The 16,377-nt window shown below is 37.0% G+C and overlaps 1 protein-coding gene across 1 annotated transcript; it reads left to right on the plus strand.

The window, feature by feature from the left end:
- Positions 1–13,641: 13,641 nt before the first annotated feature.
- On the plus strand, positions 13,642–16,079 carry ZBTB5 (zinc finger and BTB domain containing 5). The gene has a single exon (XM_044657528.1). The coding sequence runs from the start codon at positions 13,642–13,644 to the stop codon at positions 15,670–15,672; it is 2,031 nt and encodes a 676-aa protein (XP_044513463.1). The 3' UTR covers positions 15,673–16,079.
- Positions 16,080–16,377: the final 298 nt, after the last annotated feature.

The following is a 16,377-nucleotide window of genomic DNA, read 5'->3' on the forward strand; positions in this document are numbered from 1 at the left end:
TTTTAAACCCTTAACTTCTGTGCATTGACTCATAGGTGGAAGAGTAGTAAGGGTAGGCAATGGGGGTCAAGTGACTTGCCCAGGGTCACGCAGCTGGGAAGTGTCTGAGGCCAGATTTGAACCTAGGACCTCCCTTAAATGTCTTTTCTTAACATGCCTCTGACAACTTTCATTTTTATAGTTTATTTCCTTATTAATATTTTTCCAGAAACTTTTCAAAAAGGGTTGTCTTTCTAGCCACTAAATTATAGAAGTCATTGAATTTTAGAGCAGGGTGGAGTTTTAGAAATGATGTAATCCAGTTCCCTTTTTTGTGAGTCTCAGAATGGGCAAGTATTTTGCTTAATATCACACATTCTAGTAAGTAGCAGAGCTGGAATTCAGTTCAAGTTTTATGAAGCAAAATCCATTATTGTTTCTTTTATACTACATATGTGTGAATGAGAGAGAGACAAAGACAGAGAGAGAATATTTCTTTAAACGTTTTAAAATATTTCAAATCGACTTTTCATCACACAGGATAACATGTCTTATTGCCCTTCTTAGCTGTTTCTTGCCTTAGGTACCTGGGCTCTCTTCCTCTTTGAGAAATCTCTTTGAATCAATTTTACATTATAAACTTTAAAGCCAGAACTCATCTTTTCACTTATTGTTATGGTTATTTCTCAGAGGAGATATGGTGAGAGTTTGGAAGGGATTTAGGCAAAAAAGCTATTAATAAGATTGCCGTCTTAAGATTCATTTGTAGAAGTAAAGTATCTACAATAAGGATGGTGATAGTCTCACTGTACTAAGCCTTTCCAAACACAATTGCAGTATTTGTTTAGTTCTGGTTACCAAATTACTCCATGTTCTTTTTCTTGGTAGCCTTATCAGTTCCCATGGGTTTAATTATCATTTCTATGCAGATCACTCACAGATCTATAAATCCAACCCTAGACTCTCTTCTGAGATCCAGTCTCCCATTACCAATTGCCTATTAGACATTTTGAATCAATTGTCCTATCACTCCCTCAAACTCGGCAGGTTTAAAACAGGACCCTAAACCCACTCTTCACTATGCTTGACTATTTCTATTTAGGGCACCATGATTTTTCCCGTCTTCTAGGTTCATAAGCTTGACTTCTTCTTCCTCACACTTATGTATCTACTCAGTTCTTGTCAGCTATATCTAGCTTATTTTTACCTCCACAGCATCTCTCATATCTGACCTCTTTTTTCCCAGTTTACTTAATCACTCTCTCACAGTGGCCCCTTGGCAAGCGTGCCCTCATTGACTTCTTTCCCTCAGATCTCTCCTTTCTTGATTGGTCCATCCTCCACACTACTGCCATAGTTTTTCCTGAAACATACATTTGACCATGTTGCTTCCTGCTTAGAAATGCCAGTATTCTCTGTTGTCTCAAATGTAAACTATCAACTCTTTTTTTAGCTTTTAAAAAAATCTAGCTTCAACTTATCTTTCCAGGTTCATGGTATGTTATTCTCCCCTTAAGATTGGACTCAGACATCACTACAGTAAGCTTTTCTTGAATCTCCTGACTTCTAGTGCCCTCCCTTCTCAACTACCTTACATTTAATATCTTATATTTATTTACTTTTTATTCTTCCTGATTAACATTGAGAAATCGAGTGACTCAAGAAGAAGTTAACCTGGTTATTTAGGCTGTCCTAAATTCTAGGCCCATATTACCAGTTGCCTCCTAGTTTCTACCTAGATGATTGAACATCTCAAACTCAACTCCAAAGCAGTTAATTACATTTCTTTCTGAATCTCACTCACCTCTCCAAATCTCCCTTGTTGAGAGAATCACCATTCTTTGAGTTACTTGGGATTGAATACTTATAGTAATTAATGCTTGACTCTTTTCTTTCCCTCATTTTCCTCTCTCTCCCATATAGTCCCACTTGCATCTTTTCTCTTCTGTTTCATGGCCACTATTATAGTTTAGAAGATCTTTATCACCTTCTGCCTAGACTATTGCATTAGCCTCCTAATTGGTCTCCCTACTTCCAATCTTATTCCTCTCTAGTCTGTCTGCCACACAACTGCCAAATTAATATTCATAAGACACTGATTTGATCATATCACTCCCTGTTAAAAAATCTTCACTGATTGGGAAACTTATTGTCCCTGTAATACAAAACACCTCAGCTTGGCACTTAATTCCCTTTATGATATAGTTCCTTACCCATGTTTCCAGACATTCATATTACTCCTCTTCACTATCTGTTTCTGCCAAATTGGCCCACCAACTGTTCCCCAACTTACCACCTTCCAACTTTGTGCTGTTACACAGGTTGTTCCTTGCTCTTGGACTGTACTTTCTTGTCACCTACACCACTTAGACCCCTAGCTTCTTTTTAAGGCTAAAATTAGATGCCATCTCCTACAGGAAGCCTTTCCTGAGATGTAATTTTCTTTTTTTCTGTAGCATCGTACTTTGTACCTTTTTCCCCTCTCAAACCATGATTCCATTGTTGCAGGAAACTCCCTGATGAGAAAACTACCACTATAATCAGATAACTGTTATGCCACTTAACAGTCTTAGAAATTTACAATTGAATTTCCTATTCTAAGAATACAGGATTTTCTCCATTCTTGCTACACTATCATCTTGAGAGGTTGTGACCTGACCAAAATCACCCAACCAATATATTTTAATAATAGGACTTAAATTCAAATTCTGCTGACTTGGAGGCTGTTTCTATGTCTTATTTTGCCATGCTGTCTTTAAAAGAATATTTGTTGAATTGAATTGTATCTCAGCTTGCTGTAATTGTAATGGCCTGAAAATATAGCATAACATAATTTTAGAAACATCCAGTTCAGGAGAATCCTGAGGGTTTTAAAATCAGAGAGAAAGAAATCTCTAGGAATTAGGTTAACATTAGAGGCTATCATAAAAGAACAAATTATAGGCCTAGGACATTATCATAGGCTAGAGAGAAGTTACATAGTAGTATATAGGTTTTTTCTTGAAGAGATTGACATGTTAGTCTTACATCCTTTTCCTACTTTTGCAATCTGACCTGAAATCTCATTATTCTATTACAGTTTGGTCTTCTGTTACTTTATTCTTTTAATCACAAATCTTTGAATTTTCTTCCCTAAAAGAATCTATTGAAAATGTTTCAGAATTTGGCAATTTTAAGATCAGAACTACTATGGTGCTCTTGTAGTTGAAAGAGTTTGTCATTTTGATGGCTGATCCTTTTCAGAAGAGCCTAAGCTTTTTTTTTTTTTTTTGAGGGGTAGATAGCTTTGTTAAATTAAATAAAAGGCAAAATTTTTTGTTTAAAAAAATAATTTAAAAGTAAATTTTTTCTTGTTAAGGAGGCAGGCACTGAACAGAAGGTCAGTCTCATTCTTAAGAAGGCCATTGCTATCATTTGTTGAATATCAGTTTTAGAGTGTCTTTTATATTTCTGAATTGGGTAATCAGAATAACTACATTGGTTCCCTTAGAGGAAATAAATGTCATGTGATCAGCCTCTGGCATAATTTCATTCACTTTAGCTGCACCTCAAATTAGAAAATCCAGTGGAGTGCTCTGCTGAGTAGATATGAGGGTTTTTATATACTTCTGTCCTGTTTCCCTACATAGTTATCAGGAAATAACTTTTATAAAGCACAGAATTTCTTCTTTTTATTTTTGATACTATACAGGTTTCTTTCTGCAACTGGGTATTTATCCAATAGTAGAGGGCACAAGAGGGATGATTATATTCACCCTTTATTCTCTCTTTCTAAGGTTATGCACCTATCTGTATTTGAAGGACATGGTGATTCCTACCTGTTAAGAGTTCACATCCCAAGGCAAAAATTTTCAATCTTTTTGTGAGGTAGAACTATTTTTCATTTTTTTTAAACTTGTACTTTTTGTCTTAGAATCAATACCATGTAGAAGAGCAGTAAGGACTGGGCATGGGGTTAAGTGACTTGCCCAGGGTCATGCAGCTAGGAAGTATCTGAGGGCAGATTTGAACCCAGGACCTCCCATTTTCAGGCCTGACTCTCTGTCCACTGAACCACCTTTCAACTCCCTACTTTTAAGTTCTGTAGATCTGAAGGATGCTGAAGGATGGAATAAAGTATATCTGACTAAGATTCGGATGTCCCTACTGGTTTGTTTCTTTCCACAGTGGAAATACTAGCCAACTAAAGAGAGAGAGGTCATTCATTATGTTAGTAACCAGCCTAAAGATCATCTGGTTGGGGACCCCTATTTTTTTAGACATGATGCATTCATAAAGCATCAGTAGAATAGTACCTTTTTTTCAGTAATTTTTTCCCAATTACATATAGAAGCAATTTTTTTTAAACCCTTAACTTCTGTGTATTGGTTCATAGGTGGAAGAGTGGTAAGGGTGGGCAATGGGGGGTTAAGTGACTTGCCCAGGATCACACAGCTGGGAGGTGTCTGAGGCCGGATTTGAACCTAGGACTTCCCATCTCTAGGCCTGACTCTCAATCCACTGAGCTACCCAGCTGCCCCAGCAATTTTTAACATTTGTTTTCTCACATTTTGAGTTCCAAATTTTCTCCATCCCCTCCCACCTCCCTGAGATGGTAAGCATTTTGATATTGGTTATAAATGTGCTGTTTTGCAATACATATTTCCTTATTTGTCATGTTGTAGAAGAAGACTCATATCACTAAATTTTCATAATAAAGTAAAAAATTATATGATTCAATCTGCATTTAGACTTCATCAATTCTTTCTCTGGTGGTAAATATTTTTCATTATGATCCCTTTGGAATTGTCTTGGGCCATTGTTTTGCTTATAATAGCTAAGTGATTCATAATTATTATATGATATTGCTGCTATTGTGTATGATGTTCTCTTAGTTCTATTCATTTCATTTTGTATCAGTTAATAGAAGTCTTTCTAGGTTTTTCTGAAATCTTCTAGGTAATGGCAAACCTTTTTGAGACTGAGTGCCCAGACTGCAACCTGCATGTGAGCCACCCCATACCCCAGACAGGGGAGGAAAGAAACTCTCCCATTGGGCTGCTGGGCAGAGGGGCAAGTGATGGGAGAAATGTCCTCAGGCTCATGGAGAGGAGCAGCATCTTTCAGCATGTGTGCCATAGGTTTGCCAACATGGTTCTGGGTCATCATTTCTTATAACACAATATTATTCCATTATAATAATATACCACAACTTGTTCAGCCATTCTCCGATGGACATTTCCTAAATTTCTGATTCTTTGCCACCACCAAAAAAAAAATCTGCTACAAGTATTTTTGTAACAAATAAGTCCTTTTACATTTTTTTGGATCTCTTTCAGATACCAATTTAGTAATGGTATTACTGGATCAAAGAGTATGCATAGTTTTATAACCCTTTGGGCATAGTAGAACAGTACCATTTTTAACCAAATGTGTTTCAGTGACTTATTTTGTCATCAGGAACTTTGTCATTAGGAATAAAAATAATATCAGGAGTATCAAAATGTGTTCTAGATATTTCAGAAAATAGGAGTTTTCATAGCAAAATCTTATTTGCTTAAGGAAGTTAACTTTACATTTTAAGAGTCCAAGGAGGGGCAGCTAGGTGGCACAGTGGATTGAAAGCCAGGCCTAGAAACGAGAGGGTCCTAGGTTCAAATCTGGCCTCAGATACTTCTTAGCTGTGTGACCCTGGGCAAGTCACTTAACCCCCATTGCCTAGCCCTTACCATTCTTCTGCCTTAGAACCAATACACAGTATTGATTCTAAGATGGAAGGTAAGGGTTTGAAAAAAAAAAAAGGAATATCTAGAATACTATCTACCAAAAAAAAGAAAAAGAGTCCAAGGAATAATTGGTGATATCCTTAAGTGTCAAAAAATTCTGCTTCCTTTCTTTCTCCCTGAAGGACATCTAAAGAAGAGCAACCAAAATTGTGAAAACCTTGATAGTCAACTGTATGAATATCAATTGAAAGCATTGAGAATGTGTAGCCTTGAAAAGTGAAGGCTTAAGAGGGACAGGACAGTTGTCTTCAAATGGGTATTTAGACTTATTCTATTTACTCTCAAAGGATATAAGTAAAGTTAAAGTTAAAGAGGCAAATTTAGGTTTGATATAAAAAAGAAGACACTTCCTAACAATGAACTATTAAGTAGGAAGGGTTGCTTTGGGAGGTAACTAATTCTCTTTCACTGAAGGTCAATCAGTAGGGAATCTTTTATTAGGAATAGGTTGAACTAGATGGTCTCTGAGGTCTTTTCCAACTCTGAAATTCTGTGATAAAGCTGTACCAGTAAGCTTGAAGCACTTACCTTTTTTTCCTAGTCTAATTAAGACTTATTAAATTTCAGAGTTAGATGTTCAATAACTATCTAGTCAAATACATTGCTGAAAAAGAATTCTTGATGCAAAACATTTGACAGCTTGTTGCCCAGACTTTGCTTGAAGACCTCCAATGAAGGTTTTAATGGTATAGCACTATGCCCTGTTTTTTGGAATTAATGATTTGACATTGGGCTAGAGGTGGAAGGGTATAGTTTATTCAGATGAAGGGGAGCAATTTTTTCCCTTTAATTAGGAGAGTGACTGGCCTGGTGGAGAAAGCTGACAGTGCTTGGTCACCTTCTTCTCCCTTTGCCAATCTATTTACCCCTCAGTTTTTGTCCTTGAATCACATTTTTAAAAAAAGTTTTACTTATATCTTGAAGGTTTAAAAAATTATTGTCATTTCCTAATGTCCCACCAAAGAAACAAAATTAAAGAACTCATCAGCCATGTTTGGCAACATATTACATCATCCTTTATCCATTGTCCTTTAGTTTCTCAGTGATCACAGAATGAAGATGACCCAGTTGGCACTCCCGTAATGTTTGTTGAAGGATTTTCTCATCTGGGCATTCCCTATACTGGTGAAATCGTGGGTCTAGTACCAATCCAGGCCCTATCTCTAGTCCTGCTTTATGGAAACATTTAGCTTTTAGATATTAACAAATTGATCTGGAATGAAAAGTAGAGGAGGCAAATAAGCAAAGGCAACAATTAATAAATAACATATAAAGGAACACATTTTAAAAATAAATGGGTGAAAGAATCAGAAAGTCTTGTTCAGTGAGTTTTAGGGTAATATATATTTAATCAAGTCCTTCATTTATGAATATTATAATAACAAATGCTCATATATAAAATTTCTAGTATAGATATGCCTATATAACAGTGATGGTGAACCTATGGCATGGGTGCCAAAGAGGGCACACAGAGTGTTTTCTGTGGGTATGTGGGCCACCCCTCCACTCCCTACCCCCAGAGTTTGTTACTAGAAAAGCAGAGGGCATCAGGCAGAGCTGCTCTCCTCCCCCTCTCCATGGTGCCTGACAACATTTTTTCACATCCCCCACCTCTCTGCCCAGCAGCCCAGTGGGAGTGCATAGGGGTAGGTGGGTGGCTCACAAATGGCAGAGCTGAAGGGGGGGGGTGCTCAGGCCCCTCTCCACACAAGCCTCTCATCATCAGCCCCTCTGCTCAGCAGTCCAGCGGGAGAGCTTCCTCTCTCCCCTATCTGGTGTAAAGGAGTGGGGGCATATCATGGCACTCAGTCTAGGGGGTGGGGTGGGGGCAGTGCCTGGCACCCCATCTCTAAATGGTTTGTCATCATTGCTATATAACATTTAATATTTATCTGATGCTTATAGATAAAACTGTCCTATTTTCAATAATATTTAGATATGATTCAAGAAGATTTTTTTATTCTGTTCAACTCACAGAAATTGTCCATCTGCCACAGTAGTGTTTCGTAAACTTCCTCGAACTATTTAAGTATGAGTAGCCATTGTCCTTTGTATATTTTAACTTTTACTCATAAGCTCCACTGATATTCATTTTAGAAATCTATGCTTAAATACTTAAATGGCTCTGTGATCCCACAAATGTGAGTATACCCTATAGAATTGCAGTGGGATCATAGTGCCATGTGTGGTTCTTAGGTATGACTTTATGTGAAACCTTCACCAGTGGTCCATCCAGCATGCTTATAGCCTTCCTTTAGTTCCTTGAGAATCCACATATGCAACCCTAAGTTCCTGAGGAAGCAAGCAAGTTCTGGCAAGTTTTACCATTTTGAAAGGACTTCAAGTACAGTCTCAATAATAGGCTATGTCTAATATGTCTAATATCTGAGCACCATCCCTGCTAAGTATGGAGAAACTGCTAGGTGTTTAATTATTTGGTTGTGACAACCTGCAAAAAAAATAAAATTACAAAATGGACCTTGGACTTGTGGGAGTCCTCTGCTTCTAAAATAGCAAGTGGTAGGAAAAAAAGAGGCAAAAGGTAGGCTGAGACTCCCACAGTTTTTTAGACCATCATAAACATCAGTTTCCTCAGATATTTACTAGATGTGTGACTCCTGGGCAAGTCACTTAATCTTTGTTTGCCTTAATCCACGGGAGAAGGAAATGGCAAACCACTCCAATATGTTTACCAAGAAAATCCCATGAATGGTCTTAGCATGCTATGTGGTCCACAGCCATGAAGAATTGGACACCACTGAACAACAACAGCAAACGTTGGCTTAACTGTTATTACTCCAACTTAAAGATCCTTGTCCACATTAAGTGTCTAATAAAGTTTAGTTCTCACTTTTTTTCTTTGTTAATCTTATTGCTTGGGTCATGGTCTTGTATTTAAGATAATAGTTTAGTGTATAGGAATTGTTTATTATAATTTACAATGTCCTATAGGACCACTATATTTACAACTTTCTCTTGGGGTTATTAATAATTACTAGTATCTCTTATTCTAATTTAATGCTAACTTTCCTGCATAGTGGTTACTGTAAATCAGTTTAGTTGATCTTCAGCCTTTTAGCTAAACTACTGCCTCTTTGTCCTAGGGGTTAAGTTTCATTTGGCAGATTTGTGGGGAAGCTTGCCTTATACTAAGTCTTGTTCTTTGCATCAGCCCAAAAAGTGCTATGGTTTATTCCCATAAAAGAGAAGGAAGTAATTGAAGAAATGAGGATAGGCAGTATGGAGATTTGAGAATTCATTCTTGTGAGTCTTTTTTTAAAAAAAAATTTCACTAAAAACACCTAAAGATTCACCACACAAAAATACCACAATATAGTGGGGGGTTTTTTTTGGTGATTAATTTAAGTATATCTTTGAAGAAATTTGGTGAACTTTAATTTAGAAATCAAAATATAATAGATATGGATAGTTACAGCATGCAAATATTTAAATTTTGTTTTTTGTGCAATACCTAAGCTTCTTTGGCCTTTTAAATTTTGTTTATAAAGTCTCATGTATATATTCTTTAATATTACTATTTATCACCTTTATATATTTTGTTAACTTTCTATTAGGATTTTATTGAGGAGACTCCCAGGGCATTTGGAACAGGAATTATTTTTGAGACTTAATCGCCAACTAGAAAATCCACAGTTTTTACATACACTTGAGGAAAATTATATTATCTTAATATAGTGTTAATTCAAAGTAAAGCCCACAGTCTGTCTTTTTAGTTACAGAGGGCTTTTCTTCAGAGCTTATCTCTTACTCTACTTTAACCTTAAATACTAGCTATTCACATGTTAAAATTATACTGGATTTCATTGTGTTATATAAAATATTTCATTGTAGAAGTTATAAAATGGTTAAAGTTATATTTCTAAGTATTGGTTATCTTAGCTGGGTATTTAGAGAGCTCTCAATTATTAAGAAACTTTATGGGGACTATGTAAATAGAACAAAACCAGAAACTGTATTTTAATTATAAGTGATGTTGTAGTATTGTACTTTAGTTGAAATATAAATGTAGGGCCTGCTAATCTTTTGCATTGTTATAAATTCAGCTCTTAGTAATGACTTCCTTTTGTTTCTGTAAATGATATTGAACTTTTTGATGACACAATCATGTATGTCTGAGTCTTAAAAGTAATCTTACAAATTTTACAATAGCCTTAGAGCATTGTTGTTAGAATTCTACTTTTATACAAATAAACAAAACACAAAATGATTAAAGAGGCACACACTGCTGTGGGAGTTCCAGGGAAGACTTTATGAAGGAAGTGGCATTTGAACTGGACTTTTAAGGTTAGGATTGAGAGTCAAAGCAGTATAAGAATTGATAGAATTAGGAAACTCTGGGTTTCAATTCTGACTCAGACAGTAGTTCACTTAACCTTACAGGTCTTTAATTTCCTCATGTCTAAAATGAGGAGTTGGTCTTTAAATAAAGCCCTTTTATAGTGTTTCTATAACTTCTACAAATAAAAGATTGTCCATGAAGGGAGGAACAGATACAATGCCTAAGCAAAGATGCATTGGTATGAGATGGTGAGTAGTCCATTTTGGCTATAGTACAGAAGGCGTGATGGAAAGTAATGGATTCTGGTGGCTAAGGACCCTGGGACACTGACCGCAGCTTTTCTGCAGACATACAGCTCAGTTTACTTGTTATCTGTTTCATAGAACTTTTCTGAAAGAGTTCTGCCCATTTCACAGATGGGAAGATTCTGGAGTTACAGACATGATAGAACCCTTCTGAGAGCTTGAGCATCCCTGTATACCCACAAGAAAGAGGGCATAGATATTAGAATCTTTGTCTTCTGCTAGCAAACCAAAGCTTTATAGCCTACAGAGGAGACCAGATAGTTAAAGAAAATAATTGGAAATTGGAATGGAATGAAGAAAGGGCACCAAAAAGTGGTACCTTTGGGCCTAAGACAATTTGATTCTCACAGGTATCCCTGCAGTGATGGGAAAACTTTTTAAAGAGGGGGCCAAAGGAAAGGAAATGCTTATCTGTCAGTCTGTTTCTAAGGCAACTCTTTCGAAGTTTCATTGTATTGTATCCTACTCATTGTATTTGTCATTTGTCAGATTAGGAATTAGGAATAATGTCTCTCAGCAGGATAGAACGTTTCAGGGGGCCACATCTGGCCCGCAGGCTTTAGTTTGCCCATCACTGCCCTAGAGGACACAAAGTTGCTTTAGGTGTGTGTAATTCCTTCTCTGTTCTCCACAAATTGAAATAGGCATTTGGCCCATTGGAATGAAAGTTAATTAGCAACATTTGAGGCAAATAGGAGAGTCCCTCTCTTTGAGGAGATTATAAATAATGGTTGATAGTATGTTTATCATTTCTGCTTATGACACAAACCTTGGGCTGAATTTATTAACAAAATTTAATAGAGGTAAATGCAGATTTTTACAGTTGTGTTGTAAAAGCCCATAATTGTACAAGTATAGAATAGAGAAGGCATGATTTAGGTCTTTTTGCAGATTATTTTGCAGACTGTATGAGCCAGCAGTGCTACATGATAGTTAATGGGATGTTAGGTCGCATTTCAGATTTAATTCAGTTGACATTATTTGCTGCTATATTTAAGGCATTGTCTAGAACTAGGAAATATATACCCCATACTTGATAAGAACACATCCAGATTTTTGTATCTAGGTCAGAATACTGTTATCTTAAAAAAATGCAGTGACAAGCTAGGAAATCATGAGAAGACTGGAAAACATTTCATCAGGATTTGGTTTAAGGGACCAATTAAAGCAAAAGTTTAAGAATCTTCAGGCTTCTTTTTAGGCGTATTGAAGAGGGATGTAGCTTTCTTTCATGGATTATAATGTGGAAGGATTTGCTCTGTTTGGCCAGGAGGTATAACTAGGACCAATGAGTGGAAGTTGTAAAGAAGCCAGATTTAGCTTGACATAAGGAAAAACTATAATAAATAGAAAATGAAATGGATTACTTCAATAAAATAGTAAGTTCCCCATGATTAGTCTTCAAGCAGAGACTGATGGCCAGTTTGGGGGAATATTTTAGAGGGGATTTCTTTTCTTAGATTTTGTGGATATCAATGCATGTAGCTCTGGGCCGTTTATCTCTTATTGTTTGCTTTGACCACATGAGTATCTCACCTTTTTTGAACATGTATTTCCTTTGCAATTTTCCATATGCCTACTTTCTCATTTTTATTTCTCATACATATAGCAAGGACATTCCTTGTTGAATATATGAAAAAGGAACAAATAGGCAGTCTTTCACACATGATTTTCTACATTAGGCCATACACCTTTACTATTTCATAATTGAAAGGTGCCAAGAATCCCACTGTTTGTTGTTTGATTAAAAAAAAAAAAACAACAAACCAAATTGACTTGATAGCACAGAATTCAGCTATAAGGCTATTTTCCAATAAGGCCTTTCTTAGATTACTCAAGTGTCCTTGATGAATGCAGCTATAAAGATAACTGTTCAACAATTCTCTGATTATTAATGTCAAATGAAGCATAAAACAGGGAGATGTATACTTGCCCTAGGTATTCACTACTGTCATGGATTTGTCCTGTGCAAGGGTCCAAATGGAAGAGGGATTCCCTCGAGTTTAATTAAAAAATAGTCTGACTACTGTCTCAGCTGTGTAGTGTCATTATTTTCCATAAGCAATGAGACAGAGTCAAGCTTGTGCCTCTATTTCTCTATTCCCTTGCCTTCACTCAGAAAAACTACAACAATGAGAAAACTATAGAGGGTTAGAAACCTGCCAGATGTGTTTTTGTTCCATGATATTTTTGTCCTTTGTAGCACCTCCCTGCTCTGGGGAGTCCCCACAGCTCCAAGAGCATTAGGGCAGAGAGTGTTGATGAAAAAGTCCCTCTTCGGGGCTAGTGGCCCCCTTTCCTAACTGTTTACCTCAGGAAGGTTCTGTCACTGAGCTGTATCCAAGGACACAAAGACTTTGAATCAGCCAATCACAAAGTTCCCAAGAAAGGGAGAGGTTTCTGAGAAGAGTATGCTTCAGTAGTTTTCTGCTGAATTAAAGAGGTGAGAATCTACAGTTCTCTGGGCCTAAACGTGGCATCATGAAATAATGTTTTATTAAACAGCCATATATGATTTAGTGCCACAGTTTTTAGGAGCTTGTTCAAAACTTTAATGGTGAAAAGAATTGGAGAATTTGAACATAAGGGAATTTTAATCTAGCTCTTGGTCTTTATTTTCAAATTCTGATTTCTCTTATTTTTATCTTTTATTCAATTCCAGGTTAATAGAGGGAATATTTTGAATTTCTTAATCACTAACTCAGAGACTAGTTCTTGACTTCAAAATATGCATTCCTTTAAGAAAGTCCTTTGGGCTTATTTATGTACTAAGCATCATCCTTTTTTTTATTTGTTGGTTACATTAAAATATCCACCACCACCCCAGCACTAAAGAATGTATCACTTTCTAAAAAAAATGTTCTTAATATAAACTGTCTTTTGTATTTATGTTTATCTTTTTCTGGAGGTAGACATTCATAAGTTATTCTTCAAGCATCAATTGTGTACTAAGCATTATCCTAATAGAAAATTTCCAACCTATAACTTATTTTAAAAACATAACATGGAAAGTGGGTAGCAGTATTTGGATAGCCTGTGGGTTTATTCACTGACATTTGCACACTTGACTAGACTGACAGCTACATTTGTGTTTGTTCCTGATTCGGTAGACTTTTGTTTATGTGCTTTTTCATATTGTTGACATCTTCAGCTGCACCCAACAGACTAAAATAGGACATTGACCAATAAGTTTGCTTTTCTTTCAACTCTCATTTGCAACTTTTATGCTTTGTTCTCTCAATCATTCAAAATCTTAATGTCATTTTTTTTCTTTTAAATTATATATAGGATCATGGATTTTCCTGGACACTTTGAACAAATCTTTCAGCAACTAAACTACCAACGACTTCATGGTCAACTTTGTGATTGTGTCATTGTGGTGGGGAATAGACATTTTAAAGCACATCGTTCTGTGTTGGCAGCATGCAGCACCCATTTCCGAGCCCTTTTTACTGTAGCTGAGGGAGATCAAACCATGAACATGATCCAGTTGGATAGTGAAGTGGTGACAGCAGAGGCCTTTGCTGCTTTGATTGATATGATGTATACCTCTACACTTATGCTTGGGGAAAGTAATGTCATGGATGTTTTATTGGCAGCTTCCCATCTTCATTTGAACTCTGTTGTTAAGGCCTGTAAACATTATTTAACTACAAGGACGCTGCCTATGTCTCCCCCAAGTGACAGAGTTCAGGAACAAAATGCACGAATGCAGCGGTCTTTTATGCTTCAGCAATTGGGACTGAGTATAGTGAGCTCTGCATTAAATTCTAGCCAGAGTACAGAAGAGCAACAAACTACCATGAACTTATCAATGAGGAGTAACATAGAACAGCGTACTACTTTTCCAATAAGGCGCTTCCACAAGAGGAAACAGTCTTCAGAGGATCGGGCCAGACAGCGCATGAGACCCACTTTAGATGAGTCCATGATTTCAGATGTGACACCAGAGAATGGACAGGCAGTGGTTCATTCTCGTGAGGAGTTTTTTTCACCAGATTCTTTGAAAATTGTGGATAATTCTAAGTCAGATTCAGTAACTGATAACCAAGAAGACAATGCTATCATGTTTGATCAGTCATTCAGTGGACAAGAAGATGCCCAAATGCCTAGTCAATCTGACAACAGTGCTGGGAACATTTCTCAGATGTCTATGGCATCTCAGACAACTCAAGTGGAAACCAGTTTTGGCCAGGAAGCTACTTCTGAAAAAAATGGTTTTCAGTGTGAAAATACAGAAGTTGGCCTCAGTGAGAAAGACCACATGAGAGTGGTGGTTAAATCTGAACCTTTGAGCTCTCCTGAGCCTCAGGATGAAGTGAGTGATGTGACCTCTCAAGCAGAAGGCAGTGAATCTGTGGAAGTGGAAGGTGGAGTGGTCAGTGCTGAAAAAATAGAGCTGAGTCCAGAAAGCAGTGATCGTAGTTTTTCAGATCCACAATCCAGCACTGACAGAGTAGGGGACATTCATATTTTGGAGGTTTCCAATAATCTGGAACACAAATCTACTTTTAGTATTTCAAGTTTTCTAAGCAAGAGCAGAAGTAGCACCTTTAGTGCCAATCAGAACAATGATGACAACATTCCAAACACTACCAGTGACTGCAGAATGGATAATGACACATCTTATTTAATGAGTCCAGAGTCGGGTCCTACAAGTGGTCATTCCTCTGCTGCCGTCTCTCATGTGGAGAATCCTTTCAGTGAACCTGCAGACTCACATTTTGTTAGACCTATGCAGGAAATAATGGGCCTTCCCTGTGTGCAGACTTCTGGTTATCGAGCAGCAGAACAATTTGGGATGGATTTTCCTAGATCTGGTTTGGGAATACATTCTCTCTCCAGGGCAATGATGGGTTCCTCTCGAGGGGGAGCCAGTAATTTTCCTGGCTACCGTCGTATAGCTCCAAAAATGCCAGTTGTGACCTCTGTTAGGAGCTCTCAAATACAAGATAACTCAGCTAATTCCCAGTTGTTAATGAATGGGCCTACTTCCTCCTTTGAAAATGGGCATCCTTCCCAGCCTGGTCCCCCTCAGTTGACCAGAGCATCTGCTGATGTTCTGTCAAAGTGTAAGAAGGCCTTATCAGAGCACAATGTCTTAGTTGTAGAGGGGGCTCGAAAATATGCCTGCAAAATCTGCTGTAAGACATTTTTGACCTTAACAGACTGTAAGAAGCACATTCGTGTACACACAGGTGAGAAGCCCTATGCCTGCTTAAAGTGTGGTAAGAGGTTCAGCCAGTCAAGCCACCTGTATAAACATTCCAAAACTACTTGCCTCAGGTGGCAGAGCAGCAATCTACCTAGCACTTTGCTCTAATCCTGTTTTTCCCTCTGATCAAAATGAAGTCAATACCAATTTCAAAATAATTTTTAACAATTATTGGCAGATACTTAACACTATTTTGTTTTAGGTTTCTGGCTGAACAGTGGCTCTTATACGTTGTGTAATTAGACACAGGCACTTGTGCTAATAGGTCTTTGAGAAAAATGCAGAACTTGGGAGGAAAAGGGATGTAATCCCTAAAACCAAGTTATTCCTTTAGGATTGAGTTAACAAGGAGAGAATATTTTGTTCCTAAAAGTGGCACGTTTTAAGAATAAAAAACTAAAGTGCAAATTTTTTTAAAAGCAATTTTTGTAAAAGTGTGTGAAGCATTTAAATAAAATACCTGTACATTTAAGTTTGGTATATTATGTGTCTGAACAATGATGCAAAGAGCTCTTAACTGTTACTAATGGCAACTGTGTACCTGTATAGGGGAAAACCCTTGGGGATACCTCTGTCTGCCACAAAATGCTTTAAAGTATATTATGAAAATAGTTCTAGGGGTTCAGAATGTACTGTATTTTTTATTTTAGGTTGTCGCAGTCATGGACACTGCGCTATGATGGTGCTGAAATTGAGTCCATAGCAAGCATTCTTTTGGACTATTTAGATGTATATACTTATACAGCAAGATTATTTGGATGTTTGAGCAATTTTTCTTGTTTTACAACAAAATTGTATATATAGTATGTACTT

Source organism: Gracilinanus agilis, chromosome 1 (assembly GCF_016433145.1).
Source record: "Gracilinanus agilis isolate LMUSP501 chromosome 1, AgileGrace, whole genome shotgun sequence".
Classification (NCBI taxonomy): domain Eukaryota; kingdom Metazoa; phylum Chordata; class Mammalia; order Didelphimorphia; family Didelphidae; genus Gracilinanus; species Gracilinanus agilis.

Bases quoted from the DNA above. Each gene is read 5' to 3' on its own strand.
- ZBTB5 (XM_044657528.1), top strand. From the start codon at position 13,642: ATGGATTTTCCTGGACACTTTGAACAAATCTTTCAGCAACTAAACTAC.